A 21,679-nucleotide genomic window follows, 5' to 3' on the forward strand; every position below is an offset into this window, starting at 1 on the left:
TCCTGTTATGCCTCTGAGCTCAGATGAAGCCAATATGAAGCCTCCCTCCGCCCCCTTTCTGTTTTTAGCAGGCTCTTCAAATAATGTTGGCACGCTATGGGTTGCATCCTCGGCTGGGTGGAGCTACCTCAGATTACAGAGGACAAATTTGGACCCCCTATATATCAATTAATTTATTCTAGAGTCTTCAGGAAAAAATGTTGGCATCCAGACTTGCTGGGTAATGGATGAGAAACTGGGTGAAATTTTGTGGCTTTAAATGTGGAGAGAATCAGACTATAGAAGATTTTAGTGATCCTTGCTGGAGCTGAAAGGTTTGAAATAGAGATTTGGTTCAGGTTTACTAAATAACTTCGTTTCAGTCATTGTGCTCTTGGCTGGGACGCCGGGCGCTTAGTTGCAAGCGCTGCGTTTGCTGAACCAGTCTGAATCTTTGTCCTGCGCGTTACACGTGTCAGTGGCGGGTGCGTACAGGCACCCCTGCTGAAAACATGTGGGTTTCCAGTACAGTGAGCTGTGGTTTTGTTTACAGCGAACAGCACAAACACTTTTTGAAGTTGTTTCAGTGCTTATGCAATATGTACCAGTCTCCCAGCTAGAGCATGATATCCTGCGGCCCTCAGAAGAAAAATAAGAGCCTGTAAACCACTCTTAACTCCCTGGTTGCTGGCTTTCAGATGATGAGTTATCTGCGATGTGGGAAGTAGACCTCACTCATGAAGGACGGGCTGCGTGATTTTAATGACCTTTGCACACTTTTCCAGCCTGTATTGGGAATAAAGAGGGTTCAGTCTTGCTTTGTTTGTGCATTCCTGAAGCGTCTGCGCCCTACACGCTGGTTGTGGCATTCGACTCCCCAGCAGCGCAGCCTGGCCGCCCCTTTCCTATGACCTTTCAGGCTGCTTTCAGCTCTCGGCCTCCGCATCCCGGAGCGTGGACAGCCAGAGGAGTCAGCACCAGACGGTGGCCTGACTCGGGCAGCAAAGTGGGAAAGGAGAGACAAAACACGTGGAGCACTCTTGGGTTGGAAAATGCAGAAACACCGTGGTTCTGTTTGTCGAAGGAAAGATGGGATTGGGAGCCAGACCCTGCACGCAAGAGAGAGAGGATATTGGAGGTCAAGGGAGTTAAAGCCCTGCCACATTAGTACTTTTATTATTTTACAATTGGTTTAGCAGCTGAAACAACAAGGCGAAATGTAAGCGAGCGTGTTGCCCACGCTGCCCCGTCAGGACAGGGGAAGCTCCTTTCTCTAAGGACCGTGTTGCAGGGCATGCAACATCAGGCAATGGTCTCTGGGCTGAGCGTGGGTTCGGCTGGAAACCAGCTCCTTAGACTTCAGGTTAAGAAGTGGGCAGAATCGAGACATGCGTTTTCCAGTCTTTCTAAGCTTTACTCACAGGACTTCGTTTTTTTTTTTTCAATTCAGGTGTTCTGTAGAATTTCTAACTAGTATTTTTTAAATACTTGCAGAATTTGACTTGTGGGAGTGTTTGAATATTTATGTCATTTTGCATACAGCCTTGAGCTTCTCGGAAGGTGTCCCTATTGACCTGTGATCAGGCCAGCTTCCTTTCTGTGCAAGCTAAGGTGAGAATCTCACCCTGATGGGGAGACAAGATGGGGCTGGAGGCTGGGAGCTCAGAAGAGTTTCCGTTCTCCAGCTTAAATATGGTTTTAAAATGATATTTTTAAAAATGTCTGTTGTGCTGCTGTTAGGAGGGAGCTGAATATTGCTCAGAATAAATGCAAAGTTCGGTTACATCTTAACTAGATTTTCCTCCTTTTAATAATAATAATTACTCTAAAGTGAATTTGTTGTTGAAGAGCTGGACTAGTTACCCTGGTTTGGGTCATCAGTAGGAGAAAAGCAGCACAGACTGGGAGTGAAAGCATCCGGAGATGGAAGTCCTGCAAAAAGGTCCAGCCGTGGCTTCAGAGAACGCTACCGGAAAACTGGCCGTTTGTAATTCTGGTTTCTTTGATGTACGTATCTGATATGTAGGAACTGGAGAGACCGTGCTCTTAGTTACAGGGTTTGTGCTCGTACTTGTCTCTGGACCATGTGGTCTTGTAACCTAGAGATGGAAGTGTCCGTATCCCGTTTTCAGTCCTCTCAGCCCTTCAGTCATATGCAACTTATCTGAACTGTCAGTAAAACTGCAATAGGTTGGACCGTCCGTTAGCCAGGGAACAGTCTATTTCCATAAATAATGAGACCATTTGGGGATTGCTGTTCAAAATACATTTTCTTCAATCATAGCGCCATAAAACCTCTTGACGATCCTTGGATAGTAAGAGTAACATGAAACTAACTACAGCTTAGAATGTTTCATGGAAGAATAGTAACTCTTGTAAAAATAATGTTTACTTTAAAGATAAATGTAACTCTTGGGAAGTAATTCCAGATGTGTGGTTATGGCAGAATTTTAGTGATTACAGTCTTAGCCTATTTAGTGAATTACATTATTGCATTTAAAAGTAGCCAATGAATTTTTCTAGAATTAATTCATTCTTAAGATGGTCTGAATAAAACTGTTTATTTTCTATTATCTGCGAAACAAACAGAGCAGAATCTGGTTTATTTATGAAAGTAAACACAAAAGGTCTGACCCCTGGGTATTGCCTTTGAAACTGTCTGAGAAAATGCTCTTCCTGGTAGCTGATCCTTTCTTCAAGCCATTTCTCCTTTTTGAAGAGAATGCCAACCCCCCTGCACTCAAATTATGCAATATATTTTAAAGAATGCTTTGAAATGAAATGGTTTCATCTCTTCAGTCTTACAAGGTCTTCCAGTATTGTATCAACTGCAGAAGGCGATAGAGTGCTTTATTTTATCAGTGAAGACAGAAGTTTTCGAGTTTACAAAACCTTTCTTTGCCCACCATGGCAGGTCTGGGCTGAGTATTTGGGGGACTGGAGCAGTTGCGTGCTATTTGTTAGTTCACCCCTGTGCTTGCTTGTCCCTGTGACTGCCTGCTAATGTCTCGGAGGCCCAGGCGCACACAGCGCTGGCATATAAGTTTCGGAGGAGGTGGAGTAGTTAAGAAATCCCAACGCCTGTTTTCTCTGTTTTTAAGGCCTATAGGAAGGCCTTGAGTCCGTGCCTGAATTGTGAATGGTAATGAAGTTTGGGACCTGCCTTTTCTACGATGTCTTGTTAGCAGCAGGCTCGTGTCTGTTGCGTTCTGAGAATGGGTCGGCGTGGAGTCCTCTCTATCGAGACTGCTCAGGATGCTGACAGCTGAAATTCATGTTACGTTTGGCTCTCTGCAGAAAACATTGTTCCTTTATTAGGTTGGTATTTCAGCCAGGATGTTTAAATTACAAAGGTTGTTCCTGCTGGAGCACAGGCTTGCTTCTGCCCCGTGCTTTCTGCTTGTGCTACGTATTCTGTAGTGATTTCTTGCATGGGTGTTAGCGGGCGCTTTGCGCATGAGTGCAGAGTGCTGCGGTAAGCTAATGGGACACTATACAACTGTCTGCTGCTTCGTGCTGACTGCGCAGTCAATAAAACAAATCTGTACTCACAAAGTGCTTGTTGAAATCATCGAGCAGCGGAGGTCTGACCAAATAAAATGACGGCATTGAGCAGCAGTCAGTGCAAGTAACATGTTGGGCTTAAAATAGGTATGTAAATGTATGCGTGTTACATGTATGTGTATGTTCTATACACACATACGGTGTTTTCAGCTTATGTCTTTCAAGTGCAGGGCTAATTTTATGGATGGGGTCATTAATAGTGAACTCAGCTACATTAGGAGCTCCAGAAGAATTCCCAAACGTTTCCCCCCCTTACTCTCTGGGCAGTTGCAGACAGTGTTGGTGTCTCCGTTTGTCAAACAGGGACACCCGTAACTTGGAAGCACGGTCTGCTGTTGCGGCTCAGCCCATCTGCAGGACCTCCAGCCTGGAGGTTTCTGCTGGAGCTTGTGTTTATCTTCCCTCCCTGTTCCCGCAGGCACCGGGGGTGGTGGGGGCTGGACCAGAGCTGCAGCAGGAGTCTTAAGCCTGTGCTGAAAAACAATTTTTCTTAAGGCGGTGGTTGCACATTATGTAGCCGGGTCTTTCTTTGGAAGAAGGCAGGACGGCTTATTTCAGTAAGGATTGAATTGTGTTATCTTCACCTCAACACAGAAGTGCTTTGCTGCAAGGTACCTATTTTTATCACTGCAGTGTGTGTCTGCTACCCTCCTCTGCTGTCCCTGTCGTTGAGCCGCATCCCAGAAAAGGAGCTTGATGTCAGCCAGTGAAAGAGGCGCTGCTTTTATTTTCAGCATCTCTACAGAATCAGAACAAGGATGCAGGTTTCCTAGCTCTATAGGTGTGGGATAACAGGCTCATTTCATGCTCAGTTTAGCTTTACCTGGGATAGATTTTGCTTGTGTGATGCTCGAGAAGAGTAAGAGAAGTGATAAAGCACGAGTTATAGTTGAATTTATTCTGGGTCCGATTATGTGTACATCTAAACGCAGATGATACAGAAATAAATGAAATCTGATGGCTTGTAGTATCTCTACTGAATTAGCGTCTTGCTGCATCCCATTTTTAGGGTCGCTGCTTTTATTTTTATAGTTTGAGCTGCTGCTTTGCCAGTGGCATATGTCCTCCTCTTCATTGGGCACTGATGAATACAGAAAGCTGAAAAGACTGAAACTGATGCAGTACAACAGTCTGATTCCACTCGTCGTTTGTACCACGGCTACTCCATGGATTTAATTGGAATTAGCCCCGATTTCTGCCTGTGTACAGGAATCAATGGGAGGCTTTTGTCCAGGCTTGATCCTAGATGAGGATCAGGTGGCGAACGCTGTGCAGAAGCGTTTCGGGTGGGATTTAATCCTTTCCCCTGTCTTGGCTGCTCCATCCTTTTGTTTGCTCGTAGTGGCTTAATCCGTCCGGCCGAGGAGGGACCCATCCTCAGAGCTCCCTGCTGGAAAATGTCAGCCTAGGCGCACGCGATGACGGACTTTTCCCAGAGCAAGTTTGTTTTGGTTTTTTTTTTCATATTCTCTCCGTCTGTTGGCAGCTTACCATAACTAAAGCGGGTTTTCCCCACCTTTTGTGAAGGTTCAGTCGCTCACAAACAGGCTTCGGCAACAGCTGCTTACGTAGGAGCCTGGAGCGCGGCTCGCTTCCCTTTCTCCGCAAAGCGAAGGGATTATTTTGCGAGTAAATACGGGCGGAACCTTCTCGTCTGTGGTGGGGAACAGCAGAAAATCAATCCGGCCTTTTTATCCTAGGACCGTCTGGAAGATTAATGCCTCTGGCGTGCGCGAGCGGTGACGGTAAACGCGTTGCTTTTCCCCTGCGAGCTGGGTTTCTGTCGGCTGCAGGATGTCCGCAGCTTTTGGCCTGAACGCGGGCTGTCGAGGCCATCGTTTCCCTGCCGCAGGGAGGTGGCGGGGCAGGGATGCGGGCAGGAGAAGGTGCTGTCCCCTGCCCTGCTCCCCTCCGGCAGTAGGTGGCACCAGACGGCCGGGCAGGGCGCCCGACCATTCCTGTTAAAACCCAGTCGCCCCCCCTTTCCCAAATATTCACCTGCGTTTTTTATAACTCTCATATTTTTGTAAAGGTGAATTGTGTGTTCGCTCTTCAGCGTCAGCCCTTGGGTCTCTCTGAGCGCTGACTTTGGAGGGATTTGGGTTATGGAGGACGCGACGCAGCCGTCGCTTCGCCCCCAGCGACGGGGAGAGCTTTGGATCTGTGCTCCCAGGCCGACGGCTGTTCCTGCAGGGTTCACAGCCTCCAGTTTAGCAGCCGTTTATAACCTCCCTCCTCTTCCCCTTGAGGAGGTGTTAGGCTCTTTTATATTTAGTGCTGATAAGTACACATGCAAATTCCAATCAGAAAGCGGTATGAATATGCTAACAGTATCCGACTGCCTGAAAGAGGAGAACCTCATGTAAAGAGTTGCGTTGGTGGGCTACCATTTTGTTGCTGGGGAGAGTTCAAAGCAACGCATCAGTCAGTTGTTTTGATCTGGATTAGTTCATGGATAATTCCCAGAGCCGGTCACAAAGTCAGCATTTGCATGTGAGGAAAGAAATGTTTCTTCAGATCTATGTTAAAAGGCTTCTGCTGGTCAAACGCTTCTGTGACTTTTTAAGCATTTGCATTTTTTCATCAGAATGTGTACCATTTCCTAAAGGTGTTGAGGTCGTCTTTGCACTTCAGGTTTTTCTTAGCTGGGTTATCCATGTCTCCATATGCTTTAGTCAACGTTCACAGGTTTATAAAGCTGACAGGCTGCTTTTGAAAATAACAATTGTGAAAGTATCTTACCGCACTATTTCATACATGTTCCACTTTGTGCGGAGTTGAACGTGACAATTTTGGATACGTGTATGCAGCAAAGCTACTGGCTTGAAATCTTGCTTTTGTGAAGTATTTCATTTTTTTGAGAAGACTTGGAGCATTCAGTTGCTTTTTGAAGGACTGGTTGGTATCTAACCTGTTCTTGAGCTTGTGCCCAGGTTTCGAGTAAAAGTCATTGGTTTTTGAAATCAGAAGTCTTGAGCTCGAATTTTACAACTTTCTTCCAATATATGTATATTGTCTAAGTTATTATTATGTATTTTTCTCTTACAGAGGTTTTTAAGAAGACTCTGATGGTGAGAATAGGTTAAGAAGACTCAGGATGACGACAACAGTAGCGACAGATTATGACAATATTGAAATCCAACAGCAGTACAGCGATGTCAACAACCGCTGGGATGTCGATGACTGGGACAATGAAAATAGTTCTGCTCGACTGTTTGAACGATCCCGCATCAAGGCCCTAGCTGGTAAGTGCTGATCGCATCAGCAAAACTGATGCTGTATATATGTGGTAGGATGGGATACTGTCTGTCTGCAGTGCCTGCACCTTGTCGGGAAACTAGAGCTGAAATGTTCCTGAGGTCAAGTGCAGTTTGACCAAACAGTTTTTGAGATTGTTTCATCCATTGACATCAGTGGGACGTGATGGTCTCGCGTTGCTTTGCAGGATGTGCTCATATCTGAAGTTTTGCAAACACTTGGCTGTTCAGATTTACTGTGAAGACTTTTTTGGTGTAAGCACAGGAGAGCAGAGATTTCATCCGTGTTTGTTCCACCCCCCCACCCCCCACCCCCCCAATTAGAAGGTTGTACTGACTCTGTTTCTCACCTCATCAGTCTCATCAGATATTAACCATTTTGGCTGTGTATTCAAATTGTTTTGATCGGGTTTCTGTGATTCGTGATGATGTTGGTTTCCAGATTTGGAAAAAATCAGAAAGCTGACAAAATTCTGCTTCAAAATATCTTCATTTGGAGGTGTTCAAAACATCTCACCTGTCCTGAAATGGAGGAATGTGGTAGATGGAGATAGTTGTCCTTTAGTAAATAATGCTGAAACTATAATTTTTTTCTGAAGAAGCAGAGCTTCTGAAATACGTGCTGTCTTCTGCTGAAGTGCGCTGTCTTCTGCTGAAGTACACTGTCATCAGCAGAGAAAGGAAATTTGATCAGGTCATTTTTTTGTTGTTGTTCTTTAAAACATTCGATTATTGCATATTAAAGGCTGTACATGAGCCAAATTTGTTTATGCAGAAAGGAGATTATGTCATGTCCTCTCAGCTCTGAGGCATTGCCCTGCAAAGCAATTTTTATGCGTTCTGTAAATGATTTCCTGACTCTTATGGTAGCATGCCCACATTCCTGACCTCTGAACAAAATGCCTCAGTAGCGTGGGACATACTGTAAGCATGGAAAAAGCTCAAAATATGCTGAGCTTTCTGCCAGTGAAATTTTAGTTACAAGGAGAGTTTTAAACCCAACACTTTATAACATGTTGAAACAGGTTTATGAAATTAATTGCACTGCGACAAAGGTATCATCTGTTTCATTTCTGAGACGAAGGTATCATCTGTTTCATTTGTGTTGCTGATGAGACTGACTGCGGGCACAGCGTGCCCTTTCTCCTCCTGATGCCGGCCACGGGATTGCGTTAGATGCAGAACACCTTTACATGTCAGGCACAGGGCAGGATCAGGTTTGGAGCTGAGCAACAGGGAAATAAAATAGTTCACGCAGGTGGTAGAGAGCGGATCACGTAACCCTTACTGAGGATAGTACTGGTATCGACTTAATGGAGCTGCTCACAGAAAGGATGTCTGTTAAATTTTGCTGTCTTTAGAAGACTTTTAATTACAGCAGTTCTCATCACAGTGTGCGTTTGAAATTACAGGTAAATTCCTGCTGTGGAACGGGGCTGTGTTAGGTGGGGTCAGAAGCAGCCCAGCTGATGCCTGTGGTGGTAGGCTGGTGGTAGAAGAGAAGAATCTTGACTTGCTTGGGTTTTGTGTGGTTTTTTGGTTGCCACAGGAGTGGTTGTAGGTTATATTCTATTCCTTGGGTGGGAAGTGCTTTTAGTACAAAACTCCTTAGCAGCATTTGGGTCCCACATCGAGCCTTTACTGCAGTTGGTTGTTCCACTTACTTTTATGGCAAGCGGAGCTCCCCACCTGAGTAATGAATAATAAACACGAAACTCTTACTTCAAGAAGTAACGCAAGGAAAGTACTTGAATTATTTAGGTAGACTAAACCAAATGCTAACGTCAAAGCAAATAATTTTGCTGAAGATTCTGTTCAGAGGCGTATTTAAACATTTTCCCAGAGTATGATGTATTTTTTTTCTCAATAAGCATTACTCATAGTTATTTTCATTTGATGCATTTCATACCTGTAACTCTCCACTGTTAGTGTTGAGAATAGCGTGTGCTGCCAAAACTTGGCTTAGCATACCGCACTGCTGCAGCACTGCTTGAAAGCCTAATCACGATGCAGGGAGAGAGGAAGGGAGAGAGGTTTGTACTGCAAATCAGTGGTTATCGTGAAAGGCTGAGCCATGGTACTCCTGGCACCGTTCAACGTATATTTTCAGATACGCTGTCTGGTGGGTAATCTTCCCTTGCATCTCCCCAGAAAGGCACTTCCAGCTTTTTAACAGCTGCAGCCTGGAGCTGGGGTAGCAATAATCTCTGCCATTGTACCCTTTAAATCGAGACAGGCCCTTTCTGGAAAGGTGTGCTCTAATTCAGCTGCTTGTCACGGGATCAGGCACGATCATCGCTGTGTGAAAGCCTGTGGCTGGTAGTGCACACAAAGCCAGACTGGGTGACATCAGGAGGCTCTTCTGGGCTCTGAAGCCCGTAAGTTTGACTGTCTGTTGCACCATCGCTTTCTCCTGGGTGAATTTTCACTGCGCTCTGAAGCAGAAGTAGTTGTGCACCACCTGCAGGGCCCAGGTTTTCTGAAGAGCACTCCAGTCTGACTTAGATGGGCACTGGCTGTTTGCGAGCACGAGCATCTTCCTACATCTCCAAGACTGCCCATCTTCTGACAACAGCATTTTTCTTTCCAGAGGTCCTAGGTTAGCTGTATCTAAAGACTGCCTGTGGATGTCCAGCTCCTCCAGTATGTCCGTCTTTCATTGAAGTGACAAGATAAATCAAAAGACTATCAGCGTCTTGCAGTTTATGAAATGCAAATGTGTCCTTATCTCCTTGTCCTAGTACAAAAGGTTTCAAAATGAACAGACCAGGCACTGGTTCTTTATTCCCCATCTATAAGATGCAAGCTGTTGCGTTCAAAAGTAGAACAGCCGTAGGCATTTTGCGCTGCCTGCCTAATGGTTGTATGCTCAGTGTGAATCCTTCTGTTGGTGCAAGCATCTTCTGTCCACGTTCTTCCACAAGTTGCGAAGTGCCTCTTCTGTGAAGCTTCCATCTTGTATGGATTCTACTTTACTGTAATGCAAATGAAGCTGATTTCCTTTAAGGTAAAGAAAGGTAGAGAGTGAGTAGGCGAGAAGTGAGTCCTGTAGCCAGTCTGATACTCTGTTCTAGAAAGACTCATAATGGCCCCATGTTCCAGCAGGATGTTGAAATATTTAAAGAGCAAAGCAGGAGACAGTGGTCAGAACAGACAGCGTATTGGAGAAAAGCTCAGTTAAAGCAGGTATGACATGATAATAGCAGAAAAGCACTACAGTCAGCACAGCAGCTGCTAGCCGATATTATTAAAACGGTCTGTATACCACGGAACTCAGAATGCAAAGGATTGTTTCAGTTTAAAACAAATAAATCACCTGGGAACTTGGCTTTCAATCAGAACCCGGATTCGAAGGGATGTGCAGCCGGATTGGTTGCCATTCACGTTGAACTGACTCGCTCTGCAAATGATATGAAAAGAAGGTAACTGATATCTGCTTGGTAAAGTAAGATATCCCACGGTAGGAAATCATCTTTCACCTGTCCTTGTTCTCTCTGGTTCTGTGCAAGGTCTTGCTGGAAGACCAGGTAATTCTACCTGCTCTGTAGAAGCCAAAGAGATATCATGTTTGTGCAAAATTCTTCATTCACAAATCCTCAGGTGGTGGATTTCGTCTACCAAGGACCGTTAGCTAACAAGATTTGCTGTGCAGCGCCCTGGCGGCGCATAGAGCTCTTAGGAAAGCCTTAAGAAACAGCTCAGTTGCTCAGCAGAGTTTTTCACACTCAGACTGGGACTGGAACGTTCAGATGTACCACGCTCGCCATCTCAGGTGCTGTTTTCAGCTAGTATGAGAACCATCACCTCCAAAACTTTCCATTTCTTCAGTTAGCTAATTCAATATTAAAAAATGCTTGGCTAAAGTTACTCGCTTTTCTGCTCGTTTGTATTTTGCCCTTTTGTCCTCTGTGTTCACCTGAGTGACCAGAAGGTCTGTGACTCAGCTGTCTGGCATATGAATCAAAAATAGTTTCAAAGTTTATGAAATAACAGAGGCGTATCTCCTTAGCGCGGGGCAGATGGAGCTGTGCATTCCTTTTCCAGCCCCACCTAAGCGACCGTGCGTGGGTCAGGGCACCCGCTGGTGTTGCACGTCGCTGTTCCTGAGCCTTACAGGGGGATACGGGGGAGGAGACTGCATTCGTCCTGCAGCTTTCCTTAGTTGTCCCTATTGCACAAAGAGAAACGAGGCTTGTAATTCACGCCACTAACTTAAATTCTCCCAGAAGCAAAGGGGAAAAGAATTGAAATTGTTACTGAAGTTATACTATGGAAAAGTTGTTTTCTTTTTTTTCTTTTTAATATAGCGGAATACCTGTTTCTTAAGGATAAAGAAGATGGAGAGAGCTTGCAATGGGGAAGTGCTGGGTACTGTTTATTAGCCCTTTTGGCCCTGATGTTTGAGCCACACCACCCCACCCCACCCCCCCGAGCTCCAGTGCAAAAAAGTCAGCAGAACAACCCCCCAAAAAAGCGAAAAGGAAGATCCCGCTTGTAGTACTCTGCAGGTATCGTGCACCTGCTCGTCCCTGCTGTCTAGCATCTGCCTCAGCAAAGTTTCTACTGTTTCACTCTTGAGTATACACTAAAGATAGAAAAAAACCTGCGTGGTCAGAATGAATTTCAGGTCTCAAGTCAATAAAAAAGGACAAAATACAATGATTTAGAGCTTAAGAGAATAAACCTTTCGTTTATTCTTGGCTTTGAAAGAGCATACTGAGAAGAATCTCTTGCAGTACATTTCATGAATATCCAGTGCCTCAGCTACCTGGGACTTGAAAATCAGTGCACTACTTTTCATAACAGCAAGTGGTTAAGGAAGGAGAACTCAGCAGTATATTGATGCTTGTAAATCAAGTTTGAAGGGTGTGTGAAGGATTCACTTGACACTAAACAGAACTAAAAATCTTACAGCAGTGAAACTGCAGATGCATCTTCTCGGCAGCGGGGCGGCAGTGCTGGTTATTAGTCCCGGTGTTTGTTTAGCAGCCAAAGGCCTGATGCAGGCTTGCTCAGGTGAGCGTGAAAGGGCTTATTGTGCAAAATCTTACTTTGCTCAGATAAAAGCTGATGGAATTATTTCAACAAACGCTTTTCCAAATGTCAGCCTCACCCAGTGCTTTCCTTCTGAATTTTACTTCTGGAACAATTTCTCAGCTGTAGTTTCTAAGCTGCAGCACTTCACCAGAACTCGTAGGAGGCTGGTGTTAGAAAGAGGAGTATCGTTTTGCGTGTTCTATGTCGTGCAGCCGTCAAGGGAGAGAGCACGGCAGCGGAGAAGCTGCTGTACTACGCATGTCGCCTGCAGTGCTGGCTGTGACTCCTGACGAACACTCTGCTCTTACCATAAAACAAGACAAAGCTTAGCCCATCTGTCACTGGTGATTTATGTGTTTGCTTTTAGAGTTGCTGGTGGAGAACTGTTTCTAAAGCAAATAGCAAAAACCAGACAATAAATAATATTTTGTTCTTAGCATTTTTATTTTTAAAGGTCATCCGTAGACGGACCCAAAAAGAAGTGTCACTGTATGTCTATGGTACGTAAAATAACTTCCAAGTAAACGCGAACAACTTGTATTCAATGATGTCCCATCAAATCTGTGATTTGGTACCGGGGTCATTTGTCTCTCATTGCTATAGTAACATGATTTTTGGTATCAGTTACGCATAGTTTGGGGGTTTGGTCTCTCTCCCCAGAATCAAACAAGTAGTGTGCAAACTACGTGGAGGTGTAAGTCAGATTCTTCGTAGTCTGATTGGATACCATTGGATCCATGGTCCAACGTAGCTTCCTGGGTACAGAGCCAAGCTTCTGAAAAAAAGTGCCGCTGAATGTAACTTAGGAGGAGTCACGCATGGAATCATGCATGCTTGTCTGCTCCATGGATAGCATTCATGATTACTCAGCAACAGCGTGGTGCATGAAAGCGATTGCGTCCTGGTGAATAACTGTAATCTGGCACACGTTGCTCGGGCGGGACAAGCGGAGCTGGAAAAATAGACTTTTTGCTTCTTTGGGGAGGGAGCAGGATAGGAGCAGTCGCTGGTAGCCCCACTCTGGAAAGTCTGACAGCTGCAGTCATTTTATGTCTCTGATTAAATTCCTTCAAGACTAAGCACTGTCGAGTTAGACGTGTACGCTGGAGAGCCCAGCATCTTGCCAGCAAGTGAGCCTGTACCGATCGATCTTTAGATCTTTGAATTCTTGTGCAGTAAGCTCCTGGACTGGGATACAGGTACCATATCTGCTTCTCATAGCTTCTTGTGGAGAGCTCCAGACACACGCCAGTCCTTACGCCCAGAGGGCTGACTCTGTGCTTGGACAGCAGTTCAGTAATTTAGCAAAATAAGGTACAACAGAATTCTGTACTGTAGTTAAGTGATTAAATAAAAAAAGCCATCTGTACCTTGAGGAAGAAGCTGGAAAACTTAACACGTGTATGCTGACCCTGTGTGCATGCGTGCATATGCCTGTCTGCTTTTAGGATATTAGCAATGCAATACCCATGAGGGTAATCCCGAAAGCAGGTAAATCTGCTTTATCATACCCTGGGTATTAGAGACATTGGCACCGCACTAACTTGCATGGTGTGCTTCCTCACTTGCACTGCTTTTAGGCGAGAGCCGTGCCTTAATGCCCAGACTGGCACAGCTCTCTCCTGGCTGTTTTAGTTTTCATCATCCAGTCATCACCAAGGCATCGGGAAAGAGTAAAAGCACCGGGGGCCGTGCTTTTGGCTGCCCGCAACACTGAGATGAGTGAGATGCAGCGTTCTGCATCAGCTGAAGCAGGGACAGGCAAGCCTGGCAGGGAGAGGCAGGGGGAGGAGGGTTTGCGCAGGGAGTAAAACGCGCCGGCTGCACCGGCTGCTCGAGGAGAGGAAGAATACTCGCCGTGAGATACCCTCCGTCTAGTTAGGGAGGGCTAAGCCAGGCACAACAGCAGAGCTGGGATAAAACCACGCTGAAGCTGGTGATGTAGGAGGAGACCTACCAGCCAGATTGTCGGCTGGTATAAGCTGGCATTCTCCCTTGGCTTCTGCGAGGCCGTGCTGAGTATCTGGACCGTGGGGCTTCTGTGAGGCCGTGCTGGAAACCACAGCTGGGAGTCTGAGCCACAGTGGCCCATCGCGGGAACGCTGAAGACTGAACAGACGATAATGTTCTTTGCTGTTGGAATCAATGCCTTGGGGATATTAAATACAGAGAAACCATGGGATAACTATTAATGACCCTTCATTGAAAAAATGAGATTATTTTTAGGTATTTTGCTGAGTCGTCTTAATGGAAAGGATTTCTTGGTTATAGAAACTACGCGCCAATAATGGCAATTAATTTTTTTTTTTAATTTATGACTTCTATCAGGGATGAGGTTGGCTGCGGATGCATTTCAAAACCTAGTCATGAGCCTATAATTTAAAAGAAGTCTTTCCACAAAAAATGCGTATGCAGAAGAGAATGTTCTCGTCTCATGTCTTTAGCATCAAGCTAGGGATGTTTCTGTATTTATTTTATTTATTCAGCCAAATCTGTAATGTGCCTTGCATCTTTCCTTCTATTTGTTGCTTGGATACTGCATGAAAGCACTCCCCGAAGTATAAATAACGTCTAGCAGAGCATACTGCAAAGTGAAATTCAATACGGGATTAAAAAATGTTTACTAATTTCTGTTAACCTTGGAGCTCTTCTAATGGGGAAAGATTAGCGATGAAATCATTCTCTCAGATCAGAGCTTTGATTCCTATCTTGAGGTAATATCCTGGAGAGATACAAACCCAGATTGCCTTCAGACGAATTGCCTTGATGATGGGGAAGAGGCAAAACGATCAGGAATAGGGATGAGGACCAGACAAGTAGAGAGGAGGATGAAAATCCACTTCCAAGTTCCACTTTTTTCGTTTCTAGCATTCTTCTGAACAGTTTTGAACTCCTCTAGCGAGCAGAGCAAATACTACTATTTTTTTGCCAAACATTTTGTGTGTGTATGTCGTATGGCGATTTGTTGAAGTTTTGCTGCATTTATTCTGTACATTATACAAAAAGTGGTTTGCTCCGGAATAACAACTTCGCAAGTTTGAGACAGTTAGTACTTCTCAATTGATCACTAAGCTTTTTTGCAGAGATAGGCAATTCCCAGATGGGGAACTTTCGTGGGTGAGATTCGATGAAAGAAGGTTTTAGAAGGTAAACAGAGAGATGTCTCTTTTTTGTTAGCTGTAAAAGTGAGGCTTTCGGCTCATGTTTCTGCATCTAGTATGTTTTTTGGGGAGGAAAAAAAAAACAAAACCAACAAACAACCCAAAAAACCAAAAACCCCAACTTCCGACAATTTTTTCTAGCATTTTCCTTCTCTTTCAGTTTGAATGAACTACAGGATCAGCAGAAGCCTGTACTACCTCGGCTTTTCAGGAACTTGGTTGCTTAGGTTTAAGAGGATCTAAAATTCTGTAGGGAGCCCAATTAACTTCAGAGGTTTCTAATTTAGGGGCTTGAGCTCCTCCAGTTATGGACCTGGCAAAAGAGAGAGGTACTTTTTTATTCCTCTTGCCTAAACTGATGACCACATGTGAATGTGGCTGGTCACAATGGGGATGTATTTGCGAACATTAATATAGTTTATATGCCTTCTGGTCTGTCTTTGTGAAGCAGGGGAAATAAGTAGAAATAAATACCCTGGCTTCTGGAGATTTGTAAAGATCAGCGTGTTCTGCTTGTTGCTTTCACCCCGTGTCCATTTTGCTCAGGAGTAGCAGGAGATTGAATTTTCATGCCTGAGTGATTACGGTGTAGCAACTGGGCAAACTGGGGAAAAAAGAAAACCGTGCAAAAGGAAGGAAAGAGAAAGGAGGGTGGGAATCTCTTTCTCTCTCCTACATATAAATGTAGATGCAATTCCGATAGAGGAGGAAAGGAGGGAGGGAGAGGCAGCGAAAATAATTCCAGCTTCTGAAAAAGTACATTAAAACCCACAAAAAATAATTTTCTGGTTTAAAATAAAGTCTTTTCGTGCCAAAATTTCACAGAAGGCGAGTATCTTAAGTGCATACCTGTGCACCATGCTTGATTTTTGAGGGTTATTCATCTAAGTCAGGGAGCAAGCGTGTCAAGGGCCACAAACAAAACCTGTGAATGCAGTTGCTACAGTTTTTCAGGGACGGCTTCCCTGCTTTGATGAGTTCAGGGAGCATGGGAAGCAGGGCAGTTCAGAAGAACCCATTTGGACTGGGGTACGAATCGGCACAAACCGTGATTTCTTCCAAACGCGAGCGGCTCATGTAGCTCTCTGTTGCGGGCTCTCCTGGCAAGCGTTGCGCTGCTGCAGTTAGCAAGGACGCGCTGTTACTAAAGCCATGTCAACTTTCCTGTTCATCTGGGACTTGTGTAAACTGAAACCCGAAACCAGGTGGAACTGACCCAGTTTCAGGAATAAATTGATATTCTGGCCTGATTTGTGAGCAGATTCCCAAAGGTTTTGTGCTGCTTTGGCGTCAGACGTCACAACCTACAGGTTCATCTTGAGCCCAGAGTTGGTTTGTGCCTGGGAGCCGGCGCGGAGCTGCCGGAAGGCCAGCCTGGACACGGCAAAAGGAAAATGTGAACAGACCCTTCTGTAATAAAAACCCGCGTTGGCTCTTGCTTTTTAATTTGCCCCTTTCTCTTACGTTTTGATTGCGTTGGCTCTCCCAAGCCCATGAGAGTCCCAGACTCACTTATCTGGAAAGGACTTGGAGGACCAAATGCCTTGCTGTTTGCCACTGACCTAACATCCCCTTTAAACAAAAAAAATCAAAATACTTTCTGAAATAGAAATGCTACCTAAGAGAAGATCTCTTGTTTTGTTTGTATTTATTTCACCTTCTTCTGAGACAGTTGCTAAGTATTGCAGGAAATGGCGGGTTTGGAAGATGAATGGTTCTGTTCCCACTGATACCTGCAGAGGAGGTAATTAAGTTGGCATGCTCATTTCTGCTTAGTGTGTGGGCTGCTTCTCTCTGTGTTCCAGCATCTTAGAAACTAGAGGGAAAACAGCTAGCTCTTCAGGATTCATGTTATGCAAATTGCCAAATACGATAAAAATAACTATTTCCTATTCCATTCTAGAACAATCCACAGCAAAACCCCATCTTTCCTTACTCTATTGCATATATAAGGAGAGATTCTGGTTTTACTGTGTAGACGGGGGTATCAGCAGAGAAGTCAAAGGCAAACAGGATTGCAGTTTTCATGTGGCGCTGAGGGGATGTGTAAGAACTTTACCCTCTTTCAGGAGAAGAGCAAACGTTATGTGAGTTCTGTGGCATTTTATTTAGATTAATAAATCATCCTTTTTATCTTGTAATTTTTTTCTAGTTAGTCACCAACTAGAGAATTTACAAGAGCAAATAAGAGTAAAGAGGAAAGACAAGGGTGATGATTAACCAGATTTGTAATTATTGAAGCTCTGCTGTGCATTCTGCTTCCCATCAGAAAGATAATTGTCATTTGTGGAGTTGTAAAATCGCATCTTTCTTTCGGAACACGACAGTACAAAGCGTGCATTTGTTTTATGGTAGCCAGGGAACATTTTGTGCGTTGCTTTCTTGGTTTTCCACGTATGCATTGAGGGAGCGTGTTTTGAGGGTGGGCCTGTTCTGAACATCGTGCCCACCACACAGGCCGTCTTCATTGTTGACCCGGTGACGCCAGCCAATGTTGGTTGACTTTATTGGTGGAAGATCCCGTAGATTGATGGATGGATGAGGTTGTCGGGGAATTTCTAGCTATTCCAATTCTAGCGAGGCTGTGTGAGTGACGTTAACGCTGCACGTTTACCAGTTACTTTCTGCAGAAGTTATGAACTGGATCCTTGGCCAGGAATTTCTTAGAGGGTCTTTTGTCTATACTTTTTTTGAGATTACGCGAAGATTTTTCTCATGGGATTTCTTTTGGCTGAGAAAAGTGATAGTTTTGTTCAGTCTTAGAAACACTGATGATTAGGGGTTTGGATGGTAATTTTGCTAGATCTAACATTAGTTTTTTTCTTAGAAATGTTAGGTTTTTCCTTTGTGGTAGGAGCCCGTTCACTTCAGCAGCAATTCTCAGAACCACATAAAGACAGATCCCGGGACAGATCCTCTTCTGTTCTGGGGTACGCACCTGCCTCCAGATGTTACTTCTACATTCGTAATAGTGCTGTAATCAACCTCTTGTTCTCCTTGAGGCTTTGCAAAGCTCTAATCACATCAGCCAAGTCACGCTTTGCTTTATCGCTAACTGGGTAATCATTTGTGTTTTTATTTAATAACTCGTAACAAGTACACAAATAATGCAAGCCATCATTACCAGTTGAGTACTATGGGAGAGTACAATTCAAAGAATGCAAGCAAAAATTATTTCGCAGCCATGGGAGAAAACTGAGAACAAAATTTAGAGGGGGGAAAAAAAGCCAACAACCCCCCCTCCCTGATATACTAAACTTAATACACGATTTGGCCCTTATTTTTCTCCAATAGTGTAATCAGTGATGAGTTACACCAGAGAATTTCAAGCTGTGTTGATTTGATAAGTTACACTGGGACCAGTGCTAAAAGTTATCTTATCTATGGCCTTTAAAGCATGAATTCATCTCTGTAATGTATTATCTAATTAGTAATGTCAAGGGCTTAGTCAATTAAAAAGAAATAGAGAAAATGAGTAGAAACCAGGTATAAAAAAGGGTTTTGCGTGTGAGAACCTTGTGATCGATTCGATGCATTGCTACATAGCAGCAGTAAGCAGGTCTCAGGTTTACTACTTTGGAGTCAACAGCGAACGAATGTATTAGGATTGATGTGACTCAAATGAAAATGGGAACTGGCAGGATGCCGTTTTGAAGAAGTCTTGCTTCATACGGTGTAGAGTTTCACAAATACAGACCGATCCCCATTTTGCGTTGCTCTTTCTACTGAATTACCACCCGCCTGTGAAGCGGAGCCTTCGAAAGGCGCGCCGGGGCCCGGCAGAGCGGCGGTGGTGCTTTGGCAGATGGGGCGGCAGCACCTGGCGATCAGGGCCACCCCAGGAGCTGATACCATCATTAACAAAGGCCGTCACATCTGTTGCTCGGGGACCTGTTCCTCGGCCCAAATGCCAGCCTGGGTGGCAGCTAAAACGAGCTCAGAATTTCACCGTGAGTGCTGCCGAGTTCTCCACAACACGGTAGGGTCTTGGGTCTGTTTTTCAAACCTCGAACAAAACGAGTTCAAGCACAGTTCAAACACAGATTCTTCCCTTTTCCTTTAGCTTTCCCCCTGCTTGCTGCGTAGCCTGCACCGCTCCATACCTGCTGCAATTCCCTCTGTTTAAGGTAGCATTTAGTGCTACTGGGTAGGCCAGAATTAGGGGGACACAGAGAAGGGACACAGACAAAAAAAACACCCACCCCAACTTTTGTTCAGTATTTCTTGGGAATCTTAGGCTTACCAGATTCAGTTGTCCCACAGGGGACAATCTGAAGTGTAAATTTGTGTATGTGGTGGTAATGTTTTATGACGGGGTGGGGAAAGCTAGTCTGTGTTTTATATGGGTCAAAGCCAAGTGATTATTTTTAGTTTTTCATGTTTTGCTTTTGTAATATTTCACTTTTTAATATTTTAATAATGGCCACGTGCGTTAGCGCGTTGCCTGCCAAAGGTGTTGGGAAAGCTTTCAGCTGGGGAAGAGTTCCTGGCTCCCGATTTAGGGCCTTCATGGTGTTAAAAATGCTCCAGCTCTCCTGTCAGTCACCTGGACTTCAGTTTTACCTCCTGAGCTGCACAGCAACACCTGTTTGCTCAGGGTGGGACAGCAGTGAGCTGATACGCCTGCAGGCAGGGCCTGGCTGCCTGCCCGCTCTCCGGGGGAAGAGTTTCCTTTAATTATAACGTAGGTCAGGCATCGCAGGCAAAAGCTGCTGTTGGTAGAAAGCTGCAGGAAAAAAATTTGTGACGGAAATAAGCCCGTACTTGTGTGCTGGGTAAAACGTGCTCCTTGAGCTTTCGGGGAGTTTGTATATTAACGGCTCAGTTTACTGAGCTCTGTTCCTGGAAATTTTGGAGGCTTTTTGTATTGTTGTGTTGCCCTTCTTCTCTCCCATCCCAGCCTGGAAATCCCACAAGTGCAGCGTCTTGGGTCCCCACGTGCGGGAGGGACAGCTGCCTGTACAGAGATTATCAGGGGAAGGTTTAGCAGGAACGGGGGACTCGCCGTGCCGCGTCAGCGCATTGTTGTCAGGAGAGCAGCATCCTGCCCGCCGCAGCGACGACGAGCGCAGGTGCTTCCTCAGATCCCCCTTTCGCCTTGCAAACACGCCGTGAGGGCGCGAGCCTCCGGTACCTCGGTCCCTTGCACGGCGATGCTGTAGCTGCCCCTGCGGACAGTCGCTTTCTTCCCTGGCACTGTGAAGTCTGTCTTGGGCAGCTGAATGCTCCTTAGTGGCACAAGTGTAGGTAGTGCTGGAAAGGTTGAAGGCCAGCTTTCAAAAATGTTCTAGGCTCTACTTGAGGTCTGCTGTAGTACCAAAAGGCTTGCCTGAATACAGCTATATTGATATAAAGGGGTTCACTGAAACATGCTAGTAAAAGCCCTTCTGTATCAATGTAATAAGCAACTCTGGGCTAGGGCTGTGTTGTTGTTTTAAGTAAAACAGTATAGTTAAAAGCCATAAATATTTTAAGTGTGTTTATAACCTCGGGAGCAATTCAGGCATTTTCAACAGTCCGTGTGTTTTTGGAAACCCCAGCTTCAGCTGGGAAGCGTTGACTTCCATCACTTCTCCCTATGTTAGCAGTGTTCGTGGTTGGACTTCTTGCGCGTCTGTTCCCCGGTGTGCTGGCAACGGCTGGTTGGATTCCCACCTTACGCCTAGCAGGAGCTAGGGCTGCAGAGAGTCAGTGGGAGTGGACCGAGCTTCTCCCACAGAAATTGTCCTCACATAAATTACTACGTGACTAGAAACTTGTGAATCAAAACAAAGGCAACATTTTGAAATGTTTAATGAGGGGACAGAGTGGGAGGGGAACATGGATTCCATTGGAAAGGAATTTGGAAATGCAAGAAAAGAAAAAAAAGAAAACATTTGCGTGAACATTATCAGCAGTTTTGAAAATGACCAGGCAAATGCTACATACTGAGCGTATGAAGGCGGAATTGACCTTTTAATTTCACTTATGAATAAGTGAGGGCTAGGAGCTCCTGCCCCGAGGGAAAACCGACATCCTCGGTCCATTATCACCTGCAGGAACTGACTCCTCGTGCCTAGCCCTGCTGCTCTTGTGCACACCTCTGTATTACAGCAGGGTATTAAGGTGCCAGTCAGAGGCAGGGCATCCTTCTTTACGTTATAGCCCTCCCCCTCCAGTGCATAGCCCAGACAACCATTAATCTTGTTGTAATACCCAGCGTGCTGATAAACGGGTGAGGAGCCACATACATAGATGTCAAGATCCTCAATATCGACAAGTAACATAAAGCGGAGCGACAGGAATCGGCTGTCTAAAGAACCTTCTCACAAAGCTTTCGTTTGTTCCCAGTGTGCTGGAGCGTACCTCTTTCTGCGTCGCCTCCTCGCCTGTTGCTAAATACCGAATGAGTGCTTCTGTGTGTGTGTGTTACTTTTTCAAGCGAGCAGTCTTGCAGATAAATAAGGAAAAGTGCCCTCCTTTTCATGTGATAGTAATCTGAGACTTTTCCGTTACATGAGGCTCTTAACAAAAGATTGTAATTCCACCAGCTTCGCTGAGGAAGATACCACCGTTGGCCGCGGCCGCGGCGGCGCGCTGGGAGCAGAGTGCTGGGGACCCCGCTGCCGCCTCGCCTCCCGGGGCGCGGGGCGGCGCGGGATGCACCCAGCGGAAGAACTTGCTGCAGCGTTGCATCTGCCG

At 45.2% G+C, this 21,679-nt stretch overlaps 1 protein-coding gene across 3 annotated transcripts in view; it reads left to right on the top strand.

Annotated features, from left to right (window-relative positions):
• Positions 1-21,679, top strand: part of SPTBN1 (spectrin beta, non-erythrocytic 1) — a 134,552-nt gene that overhangs the window by 34,847 nt on the left and 78,026 nt on the right. For all 3 annotated transcript variants that reach the window (XM_087777297.1, XM_087777296.1, XM_087777295.1), the window contains exon 2: positions 6,592-6,788. In XM_087777297.1, the coding sequence (XP_087633423.1) occupies positions 6,641-6,788 (148 nt within the window). In that variant the 5' untranslated portion in view covers positions 6,592-6,640. The remainder of the gene's footprint in view (positions 1-6,591; positions 6,789-21,679) is intronic.

This window comes from Nipponia nippon, unplaced genomic scaffold, assembly GCF_047370975.1.
Source record: "Nipponia nippon isolate SJK-2023a ecotype South Korea unplaced genomic scaffold, ASM4737097v1 scaffold_4, whole genome shotgun sequence".
NCBI classification, from domain to species: domain Eukaryota; kingdom Metazoa; phylum Chordata; class Aves; order Pelecaniformes; family Threskiornithidae; genus Nipponia; species Nipponia nippon.